This window comes from Lissotriton vulgaris, chromosome 11 (assembly GCF_964263255.1).
Source record: "Lissotriton vulgaris chromosome 11, aLisVul1.2, whole genome shotgun sequence".
NCBI classification, from domain to species: domain Eukaryota; kingdom Metazoa; phylum Chordata; class Amphibia; order Caudata; family Salamandridae; genus Lissotriton; species Lissotriton vulgaris.
Window position 1 is genome coordinate 334,301,095 of NC_141699.1, and position 18,595 is coordinate 334,319,689.

The 18,595-nt window shown below is 50.5% G+C and overlaps 1 protein-coding gene across 1 annotated transcript; it reads right to left on the reverse strand.

The window, feature by feature from the left end:
- Positions 1-640: 640 nt before the first annotated feature.
- On the reverse strand, positions 641-1,651 carry LOC147679724 (lamina-associated polypeptide 2, isoforms alpha/zeta-like). Its single transcript, XM_086942467.1, has one exon. It carries the CDS (start codon positions 1,649-1,651, stop codon positions 641-643), a length of 1,011 nt encoding a protein of 336 aa, XP_086798593.1.
- Positions 1,652-18,595: the final 16,944 nt, after the last annotated feature.

The window sequence follows — 18,595 nt, forward strand, 5'->3', positions numbered from 1 at the left end:
TCAAGAAAGGGAAAAACCTGCAGCCCTCTGGAATGAAGAATACCCACCAGAAGGGCCAAGAGCTTTGTGAAAACCCCGGGTGCCGATGAAAGGCCGAAGGGGAGCACCCGGAACTGGTAGTGACGGGAACCCACAGCAAACCAGAGACATTTCTGATCCTCCAAATGGATCGGGACGTGTAGATATGCATCCCTCAGATTCAGGGATGCCAGGAAGCCCCCTGAAAACACCAGAGGCAGGATGGAGTGCAGAGTCACCTGAGTGGACGATGGAGAACGAAGCGATTGACCTGCTTCAGATCCAAAACAGGACACAGATCTGAAGTATCTTTCTTGGAGACCAGAAAGAGGATCGAATAACAACCCTCGCCCCACTCCAGAGGATGAACCTCCACGATAGCCTTCTTCTCCAACAGAAGTCGTACACCTGCCAACAACGCCTCCCTTCGTAGAGGAAGACGGGGCAGGGGAGTCAAAAGGAAGACCGGAGGCAGAGGAGAGGAAAATTCTATCCGATAATCCTCTGGCACGGTCTGAACCGTCCAGGCATCCGGAACCGACAACCACTGGGGCACGAAAGATTGAAGGCAATCACCAACCGGCAAAGGCAAATAGTCATAGAGAAGAGGAAGAAGCGGTGGCTAGGAAGAGCCCCGAGCAGAAGGCCCAAAAGGGCAACGGTAGTCAAAACCACGCCGCTGAGAAGGAGGGCAGACTGGGGCCACCAGCTTGCGGTTCTCCGTCGACTGTTTCACCATCTCCTCCAGCTGAAGACCGAACACCTTGGAACCCGAAAAGGGCAGCTTCAGCAGGACTGACTTCTGAGAAGACTCAGCCTTCCAGAAACGCATCCAGATATGACGCCTCGCCGCAATCGAAGCACCAGAAGCAGCCGCAGCAGCGCTCAAATTATCAAATGAAATTTCCGACAAGTATCGTACTTGCAACTCCATGAGGGCCAAAAGAGAAGAAGCATCCTCCCGATCCTGCAGAAGAAGAGATAGGGAATGAAAATACTTGAGGAGGGATTGCACCATGTCATTTGAATAGGCCATCGCCCAGACAGAAAAATTGGTAGCAGCATAGGAACGCTTCACCGCCCCTTCAACACGCCTATCCACAGCGTCCGAAGGGAGGGCGTCATCCGACAGGACCAGACCTTGAGAGGAAAGTCCAGCCATCGAATTGTCAACTTTGACAGCCTGAGGAAAATCCGCAGCAAAACCCTCCAAAGGATATCGCTTGGACAAAAATCGAGGGAAGGCAGATGTATCCACCTCCTTCCACTCATGATCCAGCACCTTGCGCACAGCACCATGCAATGGGAAGTATTCAGGAGCCGGCTGGTGATATTGAGTAAAGAAGTCATCCTCCAGGACATCCGACACAGGAGGAGTAAACCCCAAGTTATCAGGGACATAGGGGAACAAGTCAGAGAGCTCCACACCCTGAACAAAGTGCCCCTGGACACATTCCTCCTCATCAGGACCCAATTCGCCATCAAGAGAGTCATGTTGATCAACTGATCCATGAGGCACCTTGGCAGGAGGGCCCGCAGCTTCCAGAGCCCAGAAGGCAGCAGCCACCACCTCATTGATCAGAATGCGCAAGGCATCCAGAGAAGGAGCTGAGGAAGAGGCACCTGAATCCATCATAGAAAAAGGAAAACACCGGCAAGAGCCCATCAATAACGCCAGCCACAACAGTCCACTGCAACAGGCACACACAGTGGACAGCTGACAACCAAAAAGGACCCTCCAGAAATACACACAAAGTCCCGAGGGTCCAATCTCACGCAGGATCAGAAAAAGAGGGCTGGGCCATACAAAGCAGCCGGCCGCCCCAATTTCGCCCCAGGCACACCAAAAAGCAACGCGCAAACCCTGCCTGCTAAGGCAAGGTGCAGCGGGAAAATGACAGCAACAGGAACAGCTGCTAGAGCAAGCCGAGAACTGACCCCACATCAGGTGAGCCTAATAACCAAAACGGCCGCTAGAGCGAACCGTGGACAAAGAGAGGCTCCCGATAGCATAGGCAGCAGCAATGTGTGCATACAAAGAAAAACGGCCGCTACAGCAGGTCGCCGAAAAGTACATTCAAAACAAAGAAAGGGAAAAACTTACCCCATCACTCAGCTAGGCAATAAGGGAACTGCTCGCAGAAAAAAAACAACAGGAAGTTTCTCTACCGCACTTCCCCCTTTATTTTCACATGATGGTGACGCCATGTTGGGGGAAGTGCAAAAGCTCGGCTAGGTAATAGGTTTCTGTAGAGCAGACTAGCTGCTCACTGTTAAGGAATGGGACGGGGAGACAGGACGAGAAGGTAATCGGTAGATATCTGTGTTCATTACGCTAATAGATTCTATCACTTGCACACTCAAGTTAAGTAATGCTCATTGGATTTAAATATTGTGTGCTATAAAAACACAGAAATTTTAATATTTGTCTTGGAAGAGATGAATATGAAAGCAACACGTTTGCCTCAATACTCAATATGGATTAGCACTAAGTAAAGAACTCAGCACTAGTTTGCAGATTTCTGTCTTGCCACAATGTCCACATTAAATGAAGTGGTATTCTTGATGCATTTCAAAAGTGTGTAATACAGTTTCCAAGAAGGTTGCCAGTTTCGTATCTCATGACAGAAATATGTGAACTTTGTGTAAAAGACTTGCCTCGTTTATTTATAAAACACTAGCTTACTTTGCTGCGATCTCAGAAGAAAGGAAATTTAAGGAAACTTGTTATGATAAAATTCAATTTACATTGTGTCATTTTTATTGAAACTTATTCATTTTAATATGGAAAACATTTTAAGTGTTGTTTTAATTCTGTTTATTTATTCGAGTGCTTATGGATACACGGAATTTTTTGTTTTTCCGTCTGGTGCGTACACAAATAAATCAGAAGGTTTTCCGACGCCTGAGCTGGCCACATACAGTTGTCCAAACCTAGTCCACACACTTGTAGCGATTGTCCTTGTGCTTTGTTGATGGTCATTGGAAAAGCGAGTCGCACCGGAAACTGTAAACGTTCGTATTGGAAAGATTATGAGGCCGATATTTCACACATTTTTTTAGAAACCTTTAAGTGAGTGTACTCATCAACTTTTAACAATTTTTTTTTTTTCTTGACAGAAACCTTGGCGGGAGGGTACTCAACAACTTTCCAATGTTTCATGCCGATCGTATGAATGGTGTAGTAATGCATAAAGGACAAACAGACAGACAGACATGCATTCGTTTTTATATATATAGATAGGAATGGTAAAATTCACTAAAAGTCCACAGTCACAGCAAACTGCATAACAGTGTTGAGGTGCATCACAAATAGAGTTGTGTTAAAAATGTGGAAATGCTGCATTGTGGCTTAGTAAGTTAAATGCTCATTCTGACTTCAGTGAAAGTACTCAAAGTCATAAGTTGCAATCACTATCCTTCTGAGGCCAGTAAAATGACTAGCTAGCAATTGAGTAACTTTGCCACCTGATGTGGGCTGTGCTTAGAGGTTGCAGAATTGTAGTACTCAGCACTGTACGAAAACATTTGTCAGATAAGGACCCTAATTCAAACTTCCATGTATGTGTGGAAGGTGATGCGCTCCCTGCCAAACTAATATAATGCTGGTCTTAATGTAAAGTTTGTAATTTCTCCTATTTTTTTTGCCAAAGCATGCAGTGGTGATATATGAGATGCACACAGAATCATTCCATGTCCAGCAGTAGTACTTGTGGATATTTGAAGAAAATAGCAAACTGATACCTAGACAGAACAAGCATTTACAAAGAACAAAAAGCTGGTATTTTTAGACAATTTTTTATTTTGCTTCATGAACTTGCTCATCTATCAGGTTAAATAAGTGTATTCTCCTAAAATTGAAAGCTTGTGTTGAGTAGCAGGATTCATGTATTCTTTTACGACTGAAAAGCTGATGTTTGGGCAGAAAACGAATACGTATACACAAGTATATATATATATAAAACCAATATTTGAGTAATACGATAGCTGACATCTGTAGCTTTTTCTTCTAGCCTTAGATTGAGAGATTTATGTATTTTGAGTTTTTTGTGCTCTGAACGTTCATAGCAGTTTTTCAGTCAAAAGAAGTGGCCAGGTTGGCAAAATGTCAAGAAGTAATACAAATGTAGAAGCGATGAAAGATGCTAAGACAATGATGGGTTATGTGAAAGTCAATTTACTGGCTGCCTTTGGTATATATAGCACCTTAGACCTTATTAGAGAGCTGATTCTTGAAAAATCACCGCTTTGCCACCATTGTGTCTAAATGCTTTGAGGCTAGTGAACATTGACCACCATTGGGTGAGTCAGCCTTGTTTGCCACACTATCTAAGTGCAAAAATATTTAAGGAATACACCTTCAGAACGATGGTATTTTTGTCAGTTTACGTCACATTAGTGCTGTAAAAATAACCTTTTTGGCCTAATATTTTCAAAGTGTTCTTCTCTTTTCAAAGTGTTCTTCAAAACGTTCTTAAAGGGAGAGCAACCTTTTGTGATCATTTTGTTTATTTATCCAGCTGCTTGAGTTTGAACATTCAGGATGCAAACTGACATTGTTGCTAGCGAAGTGTCTTAAACTGCTAGATAATTTATGGTGTTTTCCGCTGGCAGCGTGGCACAGATAGAAGGAGGGCAGTTATTAACCTACATAGAATTTTCGGTCTGGCTTGACAGTTCAACTGTCACCTGACCTTTAAACCTACAGAAGTACAGACCTATTGATATATATCTCAGTAATCCAAGGTTAGTGGCTACTCCACTCTTATTGGTTATTGTTAGTTATTGGGATTAGTCTTGTGCACTCAGCCAACCCATTCCATGCAGTCCTTCCAGTTTCTTTATGGTGGATGAAATTACATGGGGTTGGTTGTGATCATTAATGGGGGTATGTGAGTTCATGCACATGGTTCATGGGATTAATAGAGGAGTTAGAGGATATTAGGTATAGTTAAGTTGCAAAGGTATGACTTTCAAAGATAGGAAGCGATATTGAGATCTTGTAAATGAGTAATGGACAATTTGCAGAAATACAATAATAGAGAATACGGCAAGGAAGCGTGTGACAGCGTATGGTGTGCTCAGAGAGAGGTGGCACGCAGAGGATGGAAGGGAAAGTGAGACAAATTTTAAAGAAAATGTAAAAGAAAAAAAGGAGAGGTGACAATAGGTTTAGGTTTCGGGATTTATAAATGCATGGCTACCCGCAGGCATCCGAGCACTGAAATAGTGGGAGACAGCAATCATTCATGATATTTAAGGGGGGGCGTGGCTTAGCAAGCCACGATGGCGGCTGTGTCTTGCTGAGGCTCCGCGATCGGGCTAGCATCTTGCCCAGTTCCCGAGATCGCCGGGAGCCTCAACTTACCCGAAACAACACCCGGGATGCCCCCGCACACTGGGGCACCCCTCGAGTGACCAGCAACTACTGCAGGCGGACAGCGCAAGCCAGACTGTCTCCTGCCGGGACCGAGGGACGCCGACCCTGGAAAATGGCGGACGCTACCTAACCCTGCGGACCTGTGAGCCACCGAAGCCCGGCTTCCTGGACGGCGGCCCCAGAAGACGCAACCAGCGATAGCTACGGGAGAGCCTGCAAGAGGGACGACATTAGCCCACGGGGGTATATGCTGCACAGCGCCTCTCTACGCTCCGGAGCCCCGACACACAAGATGGCGGCCGCCGCCCCGGGGCTCCGATACACCAAAGCTGAATCCCCACCAGAAGCCTGATCAGCTCCCAGACTTGGACAGCCTGCCGCCACAGACCGCGAGGAGCCGGCGAGCGCACCACCGACACGGAGCTGACGACCCCGGATGCCCGACACCCTCATCGTGGGCGGTGAGTGTTGGTCTCTCCCATCCCCCCCCGGAGATCTTAACTGCGGCGCCCCAGCCTCGGACCCTTGAGCCCCCGGACACTGGATCCCTAAACAGCGGCTCCGGAGGACACGGCCGGCCGACGACTGGGAGACATCCTGCGAAAGCGGGGACACCGAGCGGCGCCCTCCTCCATCCCGGAGCCCCGGCTCGCAAGATGGCGGCAGACACCCCGGGGCTCCGGCACCTCAGAGCTAACTCCCCGCCAGGAGCCTGATCGGCCCCCAAAACCGGACAGCTTGCCACCGCGGACTGCAAGGAGCGCGCCGCCTACACGGAGCTGGGCACTTCAGAAGCCCGCCACCATTATCGAGGGCGGTGTGCTGTTCTGTCCCCCCCCCTCCCCGAAGATCTCACGCCGGCGCCCCGGTGGCCCCCTTCTCACGTCCGACCTCGTGGAAAGCCACTGAGCACGCCGCCACCCGGCCAGGGTGCCCGAGATGCATTCACCTCTACAAACTGCCCGGTGGACCCGAGTGCCTGACCCTAACATGGCGCCCATTAAGACCTAGCGCCGGGGACAGCCGCGAACCTCGCTCTGAGGACAGGAGCGCCCTACTTGCACTGAAGACAATACCAGCGGCCCCCTGGCCCACGCCACCCGACCTTGCCCTGCCGGTCAACGTGGGTACTGGGCCCCACCCCACGGAGAAGAGAGGACCCCCACGCAGTCGGAACCGCCGGCCCCGGCAACCGCAAACTACCCCTGACACCCCTGGCGGAGGCCCCCCGAGGTGGAACGAGCCTCGCCTTGGACCCGGAGAGGACCGAAGGAGCTGACCGGCACTCAACTGCCGCTCACCCGGCGATACTGCGTGGCGACGACCTACCGCCCTCGAGACACACGACGACCAGGGGGAAACCCCCCTCTTCCTTCTAGCAGCACCCATGGGGAAGCCGAGGGCCACCCAGACGACGGCAGTCCCAGAAACAGCTGTTGAGAAGATGCCACAGACGAGGGCATGGACACAGACCAATGCGTCGCAAGCCGACCCTACGCTATCCGCAAAGCTGGACCAGGTGTTGGCGGCAATAGAAATGTCTCGCCTCTCGATGGAAGAGAGATTGGGCACCCTGACGACAGACATTAGCCTAATTCGAGATGAACACCGTAAACTGGCGGACAGGGTGAAGGAGGGTGAGCGGATCGTGACTGAATTACAACCAGCGGTGAAATCGCAGGAAGCAGATATGCAGGAGATCCTGCGCCGCGTGACGACCCTGGAGGAACGCACAGTGGATTTGGAGGGACGCTCGAGACGCTGTAACATTCGCGTACTGGGCCTGCCGGAGGGGATTGAAAACTCGGAACCTCTGACCTACATGGAATCCTGGACTAAATTGTTCACCCCAGACTGCGACCGGTCGCCGTACTTCTCCATCAAAAGGGCCCACAGGGTCCCGGCCCGGGCACCCAAGCCTGGTCTTCCCCCACGGCCCATGCTAGCCAAGTTCCTACACTTCCGAGACCGGGATGCGGTACTTCGCGCGGCCCGGACGGCGGGCCCCCTGCGGGTGGAAGACCAACACGTTATGGTGTTCCCGGACTATGCCCGAGAGGTCCAACAGCGACGATCCACGTTTCTGGAAGTCAAGAGGCGCCTCCGCGCAAACGATCTTCAATATTCCCTGCTGTTTTCTGCCCGCCTTAAGGTGATCCACAAAGGGAAAGCCCTCTTCTTCGACACGGCGGCGGACGCGCAGGATTGGACCGAATTTCATTGCCCGCTGATCCCTAAACCCGGACCCCAGAAGACACGCAACAATGACTCCAGACGATCCAGGAGACGGGGCACAAGCCATGTGCGATCTGGCCACCCCAAGAGTCAGGCGTCCTCCCCGGCGGGCTCACCCGATCTCACACAAATCATGCAGGAACGACGAGACGCCCTACGGGCGGCCACCGGGCTGCATTCGTCACCCCCAGCTTCGGACCTGGAAGGTCAGCCACACCTGTTCACCCCAGAGAAAGACCGGGACAGTGATGGAACTATGTCGGGATTTGGCCCAATCTCCTCCCCCCTTGTTGTGGCACACACATTGGACGCTGCCCTGGCCAGCCAGCCTGCCACCTCCTCGTGAACAGCTGAACTGTCAACTGACATATCCTTTTCATGATTGCCTGTTGTAGTGCGCGACGTCTAGAAGCCTAGACTAATCTACCGGATAACTGTAAGCGCCAGCGAGCGATAGACACTTCTCCTACTAGAGCCCGACCCGCACACAGGCCCAGCAGCGACACATGCTGCCACCCCCGCAAATTTCTGTTGAATTTCTCTCCTAGTGGGACACTAGTTTGGATATGCCACCCCCAGTGACGTATCCTCAGTATTGGGACAGTTGCCCACCCGAAGTTCTAGTTGCTGTTAACTCCCCCAGTCCCCCCCCCACGTTTGAGGAAGCTTGGCGCGCAGGAACACATATGACACACACACACGGGCGGCCCACGGGAACTGTAGAGGAGCCCCTTCCCCAACCACATCACCCTAGGAATGGCTGTCCCCCACTCAGACATTAATATCCTTACACTAAACGTACGGGGCCTACACACACCCAGCAAGCGCTACTCTGTGTACTCCTACATACGACGCATGGCAGCCGGTATAGCGTTTCTACAAGAGACGCACATTAACGCTGCTGAACTCAATCGCCTACAAGCCAAATGGCGAGGGACCATCTGTGCCACACAATATTCAGCGTTCGCGCGCGGCGCATTAATCTGGGTGAGGCCAGGTACTCCCTTCCGGGCGCTCCGGCGCGTAGTAGACAGAGAGGGCAGATACGCGCTTCTGGAGGGAATTCTTGATGGGCAAGGGGTACTCCTTGGCAGCATTTACGCCCCTAATACGGATCAGGACCAGTTCTGGGATCACCTTACGGGCGTACTAGCCCAGTTCACCACAGTCCCGTGGGTGTTAGGAGGCGACTTTAACTGCACACTAGACCCCTCGCTGGACCGCTCACACTCTCCCCCCACACACTCCCTGGCCCCCCGGCAGGCAGCCCTCTTCAGGACATGGACCACACAATGGGCGCTCACTGACGCATGGCGACACCTACACCCACTGGTTCGCATCTACTCCTTCCACTCGATTCCACACAACCTCCGAGTCCGCCTAGACCGTTTCCTCTGCTCTGCTCCGATCCTCCCTAAGATTACATCTACGGATTATCTGGGACGGATCCTCTCAGATCACGACGCCCACATTATACGTCTTACCTGGCACCCCCCGCATCCACCGGTCCCCACCTGGCGCCTCCCTAGAGACTGTCTAACGGACCCGGTTTTCAGGGACGCACACAAAACCAGCATACGCGATTACTTTACGCACAACGAGAACACAGCGTCATCGGTACTAGTGGAGTGGGACGCGTATAAGGTGGTGGCGAGGGGAGAATGCATCAAACAGATAGTGGGGGTCCGCCGCGCCTTAGAACGGACGCTCTTAACAGCGGAGCAAGCTCTAGCTGCTCTCACCAAACGGCCTGACGACTCGGAGGAACACGCCGTGCTCACGGCAGAGGCTAAAACGGAATATCAGACTGCCTGCGCTGACCTCCGAAAGTATAATTTCAGGGCATACGCCTCCAGGGTACACAAAGACAGAGACAAAACCGGGGCGCTTCTGGCCTGGATGGCGAAGCAGGACACCGAAATCAAGCCTATCACAGACATTATCAACCCGGAGGGTGTATTAGTGCAATCACAAGCCGAGATTCTCCTGGCATTCCAACGCCATTATACGCGAGTGTACGAAGCCCCGGCCTACTGTTCCCCGTTTCCCGCGGACCATTTTTTAGACCCTCGGACGCTGCCCACGATATCGGATGACGACAAGCGCACACTGGACGCCAGGATAATTCCCTCTGACATCACCCAAGCGATACGCGCCATGTCCCGGAATAAAGCACCAGGACTGGACGGCTTCCCACTAGAATACTACTCAACATTCTCTCCCCTGGTGGTCCCCCGTCTGTCACGGATGTTCGGGGCGTCACTCCATTCAGGGAGGTTGCCCCAGTCGCTACGGGAGTCCGTGATTGTCACCTTTCTCAAGCTTCACAGAGATCCGCTCCACATGGGGTCATACCGACCCATCACCCTCCTGTCGGCTGATTGTAAGATTCTAGGGAAGATCCTGGCTGATCGATATGCACAGATCATACGCCCGCTGGTCCACCCCGACCAATGCGGCTTCGTCCCAGGGAGAAATACCTCCCAGAACCTCCGCCGGGTCTTCCATATCCAAGATCAAGTACGCGACAGATTTCCCCACGCCGCCTACCTCATTATGGAACTGGAGAAGGCGTTCGACACCCTCACGTGGCCCTACCTGTTCTCGGTCCTGCGGCGCCTCAATATCGGCCCGACGCTCATGGCATATACCCGCCTCCTATACACCGACCTCACCACTCGAGTTCGTATCGGGAGACGTATCTCACCGGCGTTTGAAGTTCGACGAGGCACAAGACAAGGATGCCCCTTGTCGCCCCTCTTATTCGCGCTGGCAGTCGAGCCGCTGGCGGTTCGACTGCGTCAGGAAGGTGTAGACTGGGGCGTACCACTTGCAGACGGAACCCATTGTGTGTCCATGTACGCGGATGATCTTCTCATATATGTCCGAGACATTGAAACGAACCTAACCCCCATAGGGGCCACATTGGCGGAATTTGCAGCTGCCTCGGGCCTGCAAGTAAACTGGGACAAGTCCACAGTCTACCCTCTACACCCGGACCTACCCCCCCGAGACATCGAACTCAGACCACATAAGCTCTCATGGTCCGCGGAAGCTCCCCGGTACCTCAGCGTCCGCTTGTACCATTCTCCAGCAGACATCTATGAAGGCAATCACCGCAAGGTACTAGCTAGTCTGCGCCCGACGGTCGCCTTCTGGAATAAACTACCGCTGGCCCCGATAGGGCGGATAGCCCTTGCTAAAATGGTGATGCTTCCCCGGCTCCTTTACCATTTCACAAACCTACCGGTGATACCGCCCAGATCCTTCTTTCGTGACGTTGATTCCCTCTTAGGAACTCTCATCTGGGGAGCGGGCCGCCACAGGGTCGCCCTGAAAACTCTTCAACTCCCCACGACGCAGGGGGGACTCAGAGCACCATCCTTCGAGGCATATTTCCTCGCGGCACAGCTCCAGTGGCTGTCCTACTGGACGGCGGACCGTTGCCCTCAGGAGACGGTTACCCCTACTGGCAGAATCGCGACTCCGGAGCTCACTCGTCTACTCCTCCCGGGCACCAAGCCACGGCGCACATACCCCCTCCATGTGGCGATAGCGCGCCGATGCATGATGCGGGTTCACCGGCTGTCCCCCGATAGGCCCCCATACTCCCCGCTGCTACCATTAATAGGCAGCCCCAGGCAGGATTCCTACTTCACGGCTCCACTGTTCGCCGACTGGTCCCACTGTGGCATCACAGACCTGGAATCGCTCTTCGAGGAGGGTCAGTTGAAGCCGCTTCACCGCTTGATCGCAGAATACGGGCTCCCCCCAGGCCAATTCCTTAGATACAGGCAACTGCTCGATGGATACCGGCCCCATTTCAATCTCCAAACTGGCGAGCCAGACACGCATCCAGTAATACATACTATCCTACATATGGGGGTGGGTCGCCACCTGGTCACATGGCTATATAAATCCATCCGAGAACTCTCATACGCTCCCCTGACGACCCTACGAGCCACTTGGGAAGAGGACATAGGCCGCGCTCTACACGACTCGGAGTGGACTAAAGCGCTCGAGGCCCCTAAACGCGTCTCTAGGAACGCCCGCTTCAAAAACATTCAATACTATATACTACACAGGGCATATCTCACCCCAGCGCGATTACAGAAGTTCTACCCCTCCACACCATTCCTATGCCCCAGATGCTGTTCCCCTGCTGCAAATTTCCGTCATATGTTTTGGGACTGTCCCAACCTTCAACCCTTCTGGCGGGCAGTACACAACACACTACTGGAACTCACAGGTCTCACTACACTAGCCACCTGGGAGTCCAGTGCACTAGGCATCCTCCACATCTCTAAGCAGGAACCGGTGCATAGACGCTTCGTGTCCTTAGCGCTCCTGTTGGCCAATAGATGTATAACCATGCGCTGGGCCCCCCCATAGCACAATGGAAGGGGGCGGTTAGTAAATGGGCGGCAGCGGAGGAAGACGCCTTAAGGGAAGAAGAAGCCAAGGGCACGCGTAAATTTCCCATCTCCATGGAATGGGCCATGCTCCTTCACAGCTTCCGACAGTCCACGCAGGCAGGAGACCCGCCTGACCCTTCCCCTCCCCCCACCCGAGAAGACCGGTAGCCTTTACCTGATGTGAGCCACCCCAGGGTCGAATCCCGATAACCCCCTGCATCTTAAGCGGCCTCTCGTATGTCCGGCCACCCGACCCCCGCCTCGCTGGCCGAGATACAGAAACCCCCCCTGCCAATCCCCTCCCCCCTTCCCCCCCCACTTTGGAACGTAGGGTGCGTAGCCCTGTGGGTTTCCCCCCCTTCCCCCCCCCCCTCGACACCCGCCGCCAATATCTCCCTGTTTGGACCCTGCTAGCGCCTACATGCTTCCCTCCCACAGTTCCGTTACCCCTCTGTTCACTGGTAACACCGTTATGCACAGTACAGACCCAGATCCTGCGCTGTTATGGCAAGCAAGTGCCCGCCTGTCCTTATTCATCGCCCCCACGGCGATACCGTTCCATCGCTTCCCAGCCTGCAGGCGCCTTTACACGATCATAATGCACTGATTAACCAAAGTCATGTTTATGTGTACCAGTTCTATAAAATGAGAAAACGTTGCACACATAGCTGTTCGTGGCTGAATGTTGAGGCCACGTCGGCGGATTGTTTACTCTGTACTGATATACTTTACTGCAACAATAAAAACAAATTTAAATTAAAAAAAAAAATCATGATATTTAAGGGAACAGCCACATTTTGAGTTTTTTTTTAAAACACTGTTCATTTTTGATTAATTGTAGTACTGGATCCATACTGTTCCAGATTTTGGGAACCAGATGTGAAAACAATCTTTCACCCACCTCTTGTCTTTAGTAGTGTTCATCAGAAAATTTGCGGGCGGAATAGTGGGAAATCAAGGTTCGCAACATATTAGGGCTTCTCCTATGCATGGCTCTGTGAGCCAGGCAGAGGGTCCTAAATGGAATCCTGACCTGAACTGCCAGCCAATGTAGCTCCCTCAAGGACGATCTTACTGACTGGTGCCTGGGTATCTTGAGAAGCAGTCTAGCTGCTGCATTCTGCACCACCTGGAATCTATCAGTGACATATTTGAGGAAGCCGAGGTATAACGAGTTGCCATAGTCAAGTCTTGAGACTACCAAGGCTTGTACAACCGTCCTTCTTGATTTCCCCGGAAGTAGACACAGAATTTTCTGAACCATCTAAAGGATCCCAAAACAGGTCCCTGGCAATTTATTGGCTTGCATTTCCATGGTCAAGTTCTGGTTGAGCCACATCCCCAGATTTTTTAAGGAGGTTTTCGGGGGAGGGTGGGGTCCCCAATTTACTGGCCAGGTAATCTCGGTGCATGGGCTTGGACTGTTACCCAAGATCAACAGCTCAGTTTTATCCCTGTTAACCTCAAGGCTGCAATCGGCCATCCAGGTTCCTATTTTTTCCAGGCAAGGGATTAGTTGCCGATGATTGGAGTTAAGGGATCCTGCTAATGAGACCACTAGTTGGGTAATATCCGCATATGATACGATGGAAAGTCAAAACTCCTGCACTATATCAGCAAATGGGCTCAGGTAAATGTTAAAAAGGGTCGGGTTCAGGGATGATCCCTGAGGTACTCCACACGGGGCCGAGAATGTAACCTGGAAGTGTGTAAGTTTTTAACACCACCCCTGGGGTGAAGTTAGAGAAGCACAACAAGGAGTAATGTTTTAATTTCTCCCTGTTTTTGTCCTCTTTCTATGTGTGCATTCTGCGGCACACATAGAATGAGGAAATCACTCACCTCAATTGATTGATATTGTGCAGAAAGGTGTCCCTTCCTGCACAAAATTATTAGCCTAAAATGCAGGCACCCTTGCACTCATAGATACGGCCCATTGAAAAGATCTATCGCTCAGAAACAAGGCCACCCATTGATTGGCCGTAACTTTGATCCCAATGTCTTTAAGCCTGTGGATGAAGATCTCGTGGTCTACCGTGTCAAAGGCCGCACTTAGGTCCAGTAACAAAATAGCGGTGGCTCTTCCGTGATCAAGTATTCTTTTTAATTTATCGGTGACTGTGAATAGTGCTGACTCCGTACTATGTTCCGGTTGGAACCCCATCTGGGTCTGGTGTAAGATGGCATTATTTTCCAGGAATTGCGAGATAACACTATTCACATGTTTGTCCGGGATCTTTCCCAGAATGGGCAGCAATGAGATGGGACGATAGTTTCCCTTGGAAGCGGGGTCTAGTTGGGGTTTTTTCACCAGAGGTTTTACGATGGCATGCTTCCATTCTTTAGGTACTGTGCCTTTCTCGAGAGACAGGGAGATGAGGCTAGTAACTTGGGACAGGACGAAGTTCCCCCCTTGAGCGAGAATGTATGCTGGAGAGGGATCTATAGGGGACCCTGATTTGATGTTCAGTAGAAGAGAACCAGCCTGTTCTTTACTCAGGTTAGGGTAAGTGAGCAGAGCCGGGGAGAGGGAAATCCTTGACTGTTCTGGGCCAATAGGGAATTCCAGGGTGACCATAGAATCTTTGGTTGCCAGAAAAGTTTGGTTTGGCTTGTGTTTGAGTGAAGGGAGTTGTAGATATGTTCTACCTTACTCTCGAAGAAGGTGGCTAAACTATTACATTTGTCTTTTTTGGAAATTGGGGAATGTGGGTGCCCGATTCAACTATTGTAAGAGACTTTACAATCTTGAACAACTCTTTCGAAGAGTTGGAAGACTTCTCAATCCTTTCTTCAAAAAAGTCTGCTTTTCTAATATTTTTGTGATATTGCAGGAAAGCTGCTTTGTATGCTAATTTGAGATCAGAAGCAGACATTTTCCTCTAACTCCTTTCGAGCTTTTTGCAGTTTTTTTCATGCAGAATTTTAGGGATTTGGTGAATATTTTTGAGATAGCATGCAGTTTGAGAATGCAAGAACGTGGAAAGAAACAGCATTATTTACTTGTGGAGATTGTGATATATATTAGGTATTGTTGATAGGCACTAGAATCATAAAAACCATATGTCCGCTACTTGGCTTCTGCTAGACCACTGATCCAGCCAGTCAGTTGATCAGCTCAATAGTTTAAATTGAAAAGCAATGGATGGACACTTGTGTCAAGAACGATCTAGAGCATTCAGGCTGCACTCCAAGGAAGCATTAACTTCAAGATCATAGCAATGTGATAAAAATTATTTGGAAATAATGTACACATTGAAAGATGATTATGCAAATGCTGGAGTGGATGTCTTCCGGGGTTGATCCTCAGGTTTGACTAACAGTATTAATCACAAAGCAGAGCAGGATGCATTGGAATGCCTCTGATTTTCATTGGCACAAGATTGAAGGGGAGCACAGCTATCTTTACGAACTGTGCTTCTGCAGCATTTCTATTGTAATGCACATGGACATGGCATACAGGGTCAGCTTTTTCTTAATGTTTACATTTTTTTCAGCTTTTCTTGACTTTTCACTGTTAAGTGTAGAATAATTTTTTCATTTGTCTATTGCCTGACAGCACTACAGGTTTTCCCGTTCACCCTTTTGTCTTGCTTCACCAAGTCGAAATGGCGGCACACCTGGGGAGCTTGGTACTGTATCTGGTGCGGTCTCACTTTTTTTCTCAGGATCATGCCTCTTTAAGATATTTGCTCGCACACACCAAGCATGCAATATTCTTTTTTAGTTCTGGTAGGTCTATATTGGATTTGACCTTTCTCCTGACACGCTATCCAGTGCCTCATTTACGAACCCCTTGCTACACTTTTGCCCTGCTGGAGCGTCACTTTTATGACACTCCAGTGGCGCAATGTGCCACAGCATATTTACGGCCACCCAAAGCCACTTTACTTGGCTTTACATGGCCTTGTAAATATATACATCTTTAAAAAAGTCTTTTTTATTGCCTTTGCTCATGATCTCATTCAATATACAGCAGTGTTCAAATGGCATGAAGGAGAACAGCCTTTCATCATACAGACGGAGGCAAAAAAGATGAAGCATTGAACTGTTTACACTTATACCCCTTGCCCACCCCCACCCCTTGTGGCTCGATATTACCGCCAAGACCCCATACTTTCTTCCATTTCTTGACACAGCCCATGGACTTATATATGGTTTCCTCTGCTCTCTGACACCAGTCTAAATCCTGAAGCCATTGGTCCCATTGTGGGGGCGCCTCCGCCCCCCCAGCAACTGGCTATGTTGCGTTTTGCTACTACGGCTGCCATTGCCAGCCATTTCTCATTCTATCTAGACCAATCCAAGGCTCTTTTAATCATGAGTAGTAACCACCTGGGCTCCACCGGGACAAGCGATGCCACTACTGTTGCCATTGTGTGTTCTACTTTGGTCCAGAAGGGCACTATCTCCAGTTCCATAGGATATGGTAAAATGTGCCTTCCCCTTGGCATCCCCTCAAATATAGGGGGGATAGACTCTTTCCCCAGGAGAACAGGTGAGTTTAAGGATAATACACCCAGTGCAGGATTTTTAATTGTAAGAGGCGGAATCTAGTTCGGATTGCGATTGCGCAATGGCTTTGCAGGGCATCCTGCCAATCCTCGTCTTCTAGGACCCCGACGTCACCCTCCCAGCCCTCCTGCAGGGACACCAATGGGTCAGACATGTTATTTACGAGCTTGCGGCATATAGTGGACATGGGTTTCTCCAGGATAGGATCCAGGAGGAGCATGTCTTCCATAGGGAATATTCCGGGATTGAGGTGTCGGTGTGTATGTGGGAAAGCAGGGCATGCGTAAGGCGCAAGTAGTGATAGTGTGGGGAGTCGTGTGGTTGGTACTGTTTTTTAAGATAATCAAAGGATCTAGGGGCATTTCCTTTCCATACATCGCCCAAGTACTAAATCATATTAGTTTCCATCCCTTGAAGCTGGTTAATCTTGTCACCTCTGTTAGCTGATCTCCAAGCCACAGTGGGGTCCTACCCGTCAGGGTTCCCCCCCACCCAATAAATGTATTGGCCTCCTTCCAGCACCAAATCACGACCCCTGTGTGTGAAGGTAGATCCCTGCGCTGTCTTCGTGTGTATAGAAGTGGTTTGCAGTTGCCTTCCGGCATGATGTACCTGTCAATTGCATACTAAGCATGGGCGAATTTTGCGAATTGGCAATTCACAATTTGCGGATTTGAGAATTGGCAATCCGCAAAATTCGTGAATTCTTTTATTTTTGCGTGTTCGCGGGTGTTCGCGAGGCGCTTGCGTGTTCGCGAGGCGGTTTGCAATTTCGTGTTTTTTTTTTTTGCCTGCTTAATCACTGTCACACTCTTGTTTTTTATGCCCATCTGCCCTCTGTACCACTTATTTCTGTGCCCTTTCGCCCTCTGCCCCACTCATTTTTTGTCCCCTTCTGCCCTCTGTCCCACTTTTGTGCCCTTCTGCCCTCAGCCCCACTTAGAATAGCTTCAACAGGAAGCACTAATAGATAAAGAAAAGCAGGTGCTGGAGTTGAAGGTCAAATTAAGCTACACAATCATTAATCACCCCAAGTTTGGGGGTGATTAATGATTGTGTAACTGAATTTGAGCAGCACCTGCTTTACTTTATCTATTAGAGCTTCCTGTTGAAGCTGACTTTTGTAACTATTTTAGAATGGCTCTGACAGCTTGCTGGCGCCATTCTAAAAGAGTTACAAAAGTCAGCTTGAATTTTTGACCCAATCCCCGTTCGCGGATTTCCGTTCGCGGATTTTGCGGGAAATTCGCGAATCTCGTGGATTGCGAATTTACCGAAAATCCGCGAAATCCGCGAGTGGAACGGATTTTCCGCCCATGCTTATTCCATATGCTGGTTCCGAACCCGCAGCGTACACCCAGTCGTTCACCACCTGCAGTTGGGAAGCCAAGTAATACAGTTGGACATCTGGGAGGCCCAACCCACATCATACACCCCACTTGGGAGCTTCCTCAACACTATCCTTGGGTTACCACCCTCCCACAGCAGCATCCGCAGTGTCTGAGATATGCGCTTGAACACCCCGCCAGGGTCAGGGTATGGTGTGTTTTGTAGGATATATAGCAGTCGCGGCAGTGCCACCATCTTGAATAACGCAGCACGTCCCATAAGTGAGAGAGGCAGGGACCTCCAGTGGTTCACGTCTGATTCCAGTTGCGACACATGGGGCTTGAGATTTTTGGCGAAGAACTCCGCCTTATCTCTGGTGATATAAACCCCCAAGTTTTTAAACCCATTAATTGTGACCAAGGCAGTACACGTCATCGGAATCCGTGGGGGGGGGGGGGTCCCGAGAGAGGGTAAATCAATGATTTGGCCCAGTTGATTGTGTAGCCTGAATAGCTGCCAAATAGTTTAGAGAGATGCGCCTGCCCTATTGAGTGGTAGGGTTTGGCCATGTAGAGTACAATGTTGTCCGCGTATTAAAATATACGCTCCTCCCACTCGTCATTGAGTGCCAGGACCCAGAAAGACCTATCCCTCCGAATCCAGTGAGCTAGCGGCTCAAGGGCCAGGGCAAAGAGGAGAGGGG